The sequence below is a fragment of the Cyprinodon variegatus genome, unplaced genomic scaffold, assembly GCF_000732505.1.
Source record: "Cyprinodon variegatus isolate N-32 unplaced genomic scaffold, C_variegatus-1.0 Scaffold1192, whole genome shotgun sequence".
Classification (NCBI taxonomy): Eukaryota; Metazoa; Chordata; class Actinopteri; order Cyprinodontiformes; family Cyprinodontidae; genus Cyprinodon; species Cyprinodon variegatus.
Genome location: NW_015151645.1, coordinates 214,364 through 221,582, shown reverse-complemented (window position 1 = coordinate 221,582; position 7,219 = coordinate 214,364). Strand labels below are relative to the sequence as shown.

The window sequence follows — 7,219 nt, the reverse complement described above, 5'->3', positions numbered from 1 at the left end:
CGGATCCTGATTTCCACTGGGTGGTTAGTTGTCTAGAACAATTTGTGTTACTGATGCATTTGCTCCTGTCAAGGCAATGCACCAGGTACGGTAGACCAGACTTGAAACATCTCCAAATCATTGCAGTCTGTTGAGTCATGCAGATATGCTGCACTGTCTGAGGCGCTGCACAGGTCTGACCAAGTAGCGCTTCGGTTTTTCACAGCTTGAACCAGCCAGCACAGGTGTTTACAGCTCTCAGCGGTTATTGGAACACGCCAGCTAATTGCCACATGGGTTCATACCGGTTTACCTGGTATTGCCTTGGCCCAGCGTACAACAGTCACTAACTGCCTTTCCCCAAGCTCGTTGAGGCTGGTGAGCAAGGAGGCGGAGCTGTCTGGCTGGGCGGGGTCGTGTCCCGCGTTGACTACGGTGGGTTCGATGGACTGTAGGATGGTGAGGAGAGAGAAGCAGGAGCGCATAGTTGGAGGGATTCCTAAAAGCTGAGGCCCTGCAGAAGTTAACACAGAAAACAGGAGTTTTAGTACGACAAATATATAGAATATTATGGTCAAACTCCTTGGAAATCTCTTTCATATTTGATCCTGTGAGCCACTAATCCTCCCCACCTTGAGCCCTGGCAGCAGCACTCCCAGGCTCCAAGACAAAGTTGTGCTTCCCTTCCCTTTCTCCATGCCCCCAGGCAGGAGGCTGATGCTCTTCTTCTCCACCTCTCGTCTGTCCGGCTCCCTTCAGCCGACGGCCTGTGATCACACAGCAGCAGCACATGCAGCAGGAGGAAGACAGACGGCTTAAACATGAAGCTGACGTAAAAAAACATCTCATCGTTTTGCCAAATAATGTAAAAATTAAATAAAACAGCAGCACATGGCTTCAATAAATCCGCCTGAAATTATCTACCAGCTATTTGTGTTTTTTCCTATCACTGACGTGTCATAAAGTTGTTTTTTTTTGCCGGCCTGCACGTACAAAAAGCTCTTATTGACGTCCGATGAATTGAATTTGTTGCACCAAATTTTAGCAGGAACAGTTCTGATCTGCAGAATGTGAGCCATGTGACGCACTGACCCCCCCTTTATCCCCAAATACCGCCGCGCACAAAGTCCCCGTATGCTCTGACCTCATGTTATATCACATCTCAAGTGTTTTATTGAGATTTAAGGAGTGGACTAACACAAAGTAGTGAATAATAGTGAGTTGGAACTAAAAAATCATACACATTTTTTTACCTTTTTTACCAATAAATAATTGTAAGCTGCATGGCACACATTTGGTTTAGTCCCCTTCCCTCTGAAAGGCCTTTATAAAATCAGCTGAAATCATCCGCCTTCACCTAATCTGTAAATAGTGTCCCTCTTTGCCGTTATGCAAAAACTAAACAAGTAAAAAATTATTTAGCAAAATAACTGAAGGCCAGAAAACTATTCCTGTTTATTCCTCCAGTATAAATCCTGCTGTTTAAAAACACTTTAGAAGAAGTTAGAGGATCAATTTCTGCTTTTTACTCCAGTAAAAGTGTAAAGGTACAATTTTTAATATTATTTAAAGTATAAAAGTAAAAATAATGCAGGAAAAACTGTTAAGGCCAGAAGTTTTACTGCTCTACTCTATTAAAGGAACGTTTTTCTACTATTCTGGATGATAATTTCATTAGATTTCATTTTCTTAGTTTTTTAAGTAATGGTAACAGAGTCACATTTAACTTTGCATCATCTGGAAAAAGTTTTTATTTTGGTTTGTGTTGAGCAACAAGTTGGGGCAGCACCGAGTCCAACCACAAAGAAATTAATTGTCTGGATGAAACTAATTATTTTTTAAATACCAACAGGCCATAATTAAAATGAGCTCAGATGAAATAAAACTAACCAGTTTATTTTTAAAATCCAAGGACAAGAAAGTAAAAAGTTGTCAAAAAAAATAATTACACCAGTAAAGAATAGATAGACATTTCTACTAAAGTACAATAATGAAGTACACTGGAAAAAAACAATCTAGAAATAAGTAAAAATTTCTTAAATTAAGTGTATTTACCGTTAATTTGAGTGGGTAAAGGAGACAGTTTGCCAATGGAATGAGTATTTTTACTCTTAAAATAAGATAATTAGATAATATGCACTTGAAATAAGACAATGTAATTGTTTTTTCTTATTTTAAGTGTAAATTGTCTTTTTCCATTTTCAAGATGTCTCTATAACCTCCTAAAATCAAGAACAAATGCACTTATTTTAAGAAAAATAACTTATCTAGATTTGGATTTTTTCCAGTGTATTTGTACTGGAGTGTTGGCCTAGCGGTTCGATCCCAACAGCCTGCCACTCTGGGTCCCTGAGCAGGACCCTAAACCCCACACTGCTCCCCAGGAGCCGCACAATGGCAGCCCACTGCCTCCCCAGGGGAGGGGTTAAATGCAGAGAGGGAATTTCTCTGATACTTTCTGATACTTTGGTTCTTAATGCCTCTACTGAACGATGGAGGAGCTGCGGCTCGGTTAGCAGAAGGTGTTTGGATTACTATCAGTAATCTATAGAAACAGAAGGATGGAAGGGATTAGGGCAGTGCTGGTTCTAGACCACATGTACCGGGGGCCAGGAGGGGACCAGGAGGGGGCCAGCTTGTCTTCATGGGGGAACAGAAAAGAATGAAATAAAAAAAACAGGGCAAGAGTTTTAGATATATTAATATAGCTGCATGAAGTTAAATTTCAATTTTTTAGGTTCAATTAAAATTCTATTTCTTATTAAATCAATATACATTCATAATTTAGGAATGTTATATATTTTTCACTTAATTTAAGTTAAAATTACCGTTTTCTATAAAATTTGAATTAGAACTCAAGAAAAACCGAGAAATTCAGCCGTAAAAATTAGAGCATTTTTTTTTTATTATTTGTTTAAAAAAAAAAACATTTAGCAGATGAAACCTGGGATCATATCTCAATCCCACTGCAGCTATCAACTCATTGTTTTTAAATGATTAGTAAAACAGAATTTGTAAAGAAAAAAATCAAATAGAACCAAAGGACCAATCAGTAACCGTGTCTGTTCCAGAGCAGATCATTAGAATTTACGTATTATGTCTTCAGTACAGGGACCATAACAGGGGCCAGGATATGATCTACAGGGGCACTGGCCCCCGTTGGCCCCCGTCTAGAACCGCCCATGTATTAGGGTGTCTGTTTGCTTTATGCCACCATAAGGTGCTGAACTACAACCTGAAAACAACAATCACTGTGAAACATGGTGGTTTTCAACAATAAGAGCAGAAAAGCTGCTCAGATTGAGGAAGTTCAGGAATAAAACCTTGTTTAAGCTTTATTAGACTTTAGACTAAGGTGGAGCTTAACCCTCCATCAGGACAACAGTCACTGACATTCATTAGGATGATTTAGATCAAAGTCAGCCTCCATCTGATCTGACTGAGCTTAAAGGTATGGAGGAGGATCTTTTATTTCCGGGTGGATCATCTCAATCAGTGGTCCTCCTAACTGTCAATCATTCTGGTGCTGTGTTTACGTAAGGCCGTCCTACGTGCGTGTCGCGTTAAGCCGGGCGACACTCGTACTCGTACTCGTCGTCTCCCGCTTTATCCGGAACCGGGTCGCCGGGCGACACTGTACATTTTTTTGCCCTTTTCAGGCTGATTTTCCCGTTGTGCCAGAATTTTTCTATCGGGCCGACTTTCAGCCTGATGGTGGGTGGTGTAGTGAACAGGGGGTCAGCCGATCAGCCGCTAACGACCCCCCCCCATCAGGAATCTTAAGGTCGGGAGAAAATCAAACATGGTTGAAATTCAGTCGGGCATGGTAAGGTGTTCGTGGGTAAATCGCTCAGTGGCAAACTAGGATTCTTCTTCTTCCTCTCAGATGTAAACCCAGCAGCATGGCGGGGGGGCAATAAGTGAAATGGAGTTCTTTCTGTCAAACTGTCAGACCGTAGTAGCCACGTTAGCTCAGCCATGTCTTTTGTCCAAATACGTCGTCTCCTTTTCTTTTTAGGGCTTTAGCACAAAATTGCCCAAATATCCAAGGCAGCGCGTTTCACTCTAGTGAGCTTCATGTTCCTCTGCTACTGGTTTGGCTTCCAGATAGACGAGTCCCAGTAGCGCCATCTCACTGCGGAGCTGAGTCCCACCTGGTTTTTAGACGTACAGTGAGCAGGTAGATTGTATCAGAGTGTCGGGTCGCACAGCGTGAGAACAAACATGGTGAGCTGTAGCTGTGTCCAACCACTGAAAATATCGCACCGCGTTTGCCCTGCGTTAACGACCTTTTTTCGCATACTTTCAGGCGTTTATCTGTGGTGAGCTACAGTTTCAGACATTCATTGAAGCTCACCTTTCTCACCGCGGTTCTTTGGAAATGGCCGAGAATCGGAAGTGTCAACGAAGTGTATGAGAAGAAAAAAAAGGCCTCAGAATAGGCAGATATATCCCAGAATGCTTTGCACGGAGAGCTCTCCCCGCATTATGGGATTTTCTGTCACAGCAGCCCGCTGTCGCCATAGGCTGCCCCTACCCGACAGCGGCTCAGGCACCGCGCGGTGGAGGAGGAATTACGTGACGAACAGAGCAACAAGCAGTGATCACTAATGTTATAGTGAAATGAGTTCACTATGTAGTCCCTGCTCTATATAGTGATGGAGGGATTTAGGGGTTAGGGCGCACGTTCAGAGACAGGAAGCAAAATAACAGTAAGTGGCCGCTCACACTGAGCCTGGTTCTGCTGGAGGTTTCTTCCTGTTCAAAGGGAGTTTTTCCTCTCCACTGTCGCTACAAGCATGCTTAGTGTGAGGGATTGCTGAAGAGTCAATGAGTCGATGCAATCAGCTGGTTTTCCTTAGATAGAAAACTTTGAATCAATCTGACTGGATGATCTGGTGAACTGGAAAGTGACCTGAGATGACATGAGGAGAAATGGGCCTGTGAACACTCTTGCACGCGCATTTTTTATTTTTTATTTTTTTAAAGTGGAGAGGGCGGGTCTTTTAAAAAATCCTCCATAATACCTTTAAGTCTGGGAGAAATCTTCCAAACATGTAAAGCAGGCAGACGATCCTCCTAAAACTCATTCAATCAACATTGTTCCTGGAAGCATCACCTCAGGGTGCAGATTTCAAACACACCCTACATTTTTCAGATCTCATTTTCTACTTACCAATTATTTTCTAACCAGTGTGAGTCTGTCACAAAACAAACTCTATTAAACCTTCATTGACAGTTTTGTGTTTCAGGGTAGGGATACTTTGGCGAGGCGGATGCACATTTCCCCCCACAGCCTTGAATTTCCGTACCTTTCAAGCTCATTCCGGACATGAAGCAGCGTTTAAGTCGACACGAGGCGCAGTTTTTCCTCCTCAGTTTATCGATGGTGCAGTCGTTCCTGCTGGCACACAGGTGGTTCTGCTTTCCTGGAGACACACAACAAAATCTGCATCACCTCGACTCATAGCAACGCCATGTGGGTGTTTACTGATAACAACCCGCTCTGCCTCATAATGTCAGGTCACTGTGCCCCGCCGGCATTAGAGAGTAAGTGGGTGTAAGAAATTAAATCAGGGGATGCAAACTGTAATTTTGGTGTGCACTCAGGGATGCTGCGGTGCGTGTGTGCGTCGCTCCCACCTGCAGCGGCCCTCTTGAAGAACACTTTACAGCTGCCACAGGTGACCGCTCCGTAGTGACAACCCGAGGCGTCGTCGCCGCACACCTGACACACTCTCCTGTCTGACAGGAACACGCCTGGGAAAAAATCCTCGTGCCTGGAAGTGCAAACAGACACAAACCTGGATGCTTAGAGAGGAAAACCATTTTTTTTTCTTGAAATAAGATAATTTACCAACAAAATAAGTTTATCTACATTCAACATAAGAAAAAAAAACAACTCCACTACCTTATTTGAGCGTATAACATCTAATTTTCATATATTTAGGTTACAAATGGATCATCCTATTTATCCGCTCAAATCAAAGGCAAATTCACTAATCTTAGGAAATGTCATGACTTTTGCAGTGAGGGATTTATTTAGACTTATAGGTCTTTGAATAAGAGGCGGCGAAAGTTACACGCCGCCTTCCGCACATTGCTGGGTGGTTTTAGCCTGGTTAAGGTTGCAAGAACTCAGTTCAATCCCCACTGCCTCCACTCTGGGTCCCTGAGCAAGACCCTTAACCCCACCCTGCTCCCTGGGAGCTGCACAATGGCAGCCCACTGCTCCCCAAGGGGAGGGGTTAAATGTAAAGTGGGAATTTCAATCATCACTAGTGTTGCATTGATACCAGTATCAGGCGGGGCCCCGATCCAGCGCTAAAATGGTGGCATCGGTATCGGCGAGTACCAACATATAGGCAGAGGTGGAAAGTAACGAAATACATTTACTCAAGTTACTGTATTGAGCAGGTTTTTTGTGTATTTTGTATTTTTCAAGTAGTTTTTAAAATCGGTAATTTAAATTTTACTTGATTACGTTTTGAGTGAAGTATTGTATTTCGTTACATAACAAATCCCATCCGTTACTGAGTAAAAAAAAAACTTTAGAAAACCGAAAAGACAAAAAATGGGCCCCGGAAGCTCTGCAGCGAGTGACGTGATCAGCATGTAGATCGAGGCTACCAGGCGCCAAGTCTTTCTGTAGGAGTTTGGGAACGAGATGGAGGTGGATCAGGAGAGCGACGACGGTTCAGAGAACGTTTCACTAGAAATGCTAGCTGAAACATCCAATTCTGCTGCCCAAAAACAACGAAAATCCTCGGCCACATTTCAAAGACTGCTTTTCGTTTAAATTCAAGATGGCCGACAGCATCATCATGCAATGCCAGATGTGTCTGCCAAAGGTGACTGAACTGGCAGCATTTAATAACTCCACATCTAATCTGCGGAAGCATGTTTTGGGAAGTATTTAGAGCATCGGTACTTCAAACAAAGTTTTCATGACTAATAGCCAATTAGCAAAACAACCTGTTTCGTGGCATTGCTGATTTTGTCTAGCCGGGGAAACCCGCGGCTCCGGAGCCGCATGCGGCTCTTTCATCCTTATACTGCGGCTCTGAGTGGCTTGGGAAAATAAACTGCTAAAAAAAAAACTAAGTATTTAATTTAAGTGGGAGGGATCCCCTGCCCCGTTCAACTGTTTGTTTTCAATGTAACTAAGTAACTTTTACTTAAAATACATTTTAAATTAGCTACTTATTACTTTTACTTGAGTAATTTTTCTAATGGGTAA

General features: G+C 42.7%; 1 protein-coding gene across 1 annotated transcript in view; it reads right to left on the bottom strand.

Moving 5' to 3' along the window:
• Positions 1-292: 292 nt before the first annotated feature.
• ar (androgen receptor) overlaps positions 293-7,219 on the bottom strand; it is a gene marked incomplete at its 3' end in the record, with an annotated part of 12,882 nt that continues 5,955 nt past the window's right edge. Inside the window, exons 3-6 of the mRNA XM_015401191.1 lie at positions 5,623-5,759; positions 5,292-5,408; positions 612-746; positions 293-493 (exon numbers count right to left, since the gene is read on the bottom strand). Coding sequence (XP_015256677.1) covers positions 293-493; positions 612-746; positions 5,292-5,408; positions 5,623-5,759 — 590 coding nt within the window. The remainder of the gene's footprint in view (positions 494-611; positions 747-5,291; positions 5,409-5,622; positions 5,760-7,219) is intronic.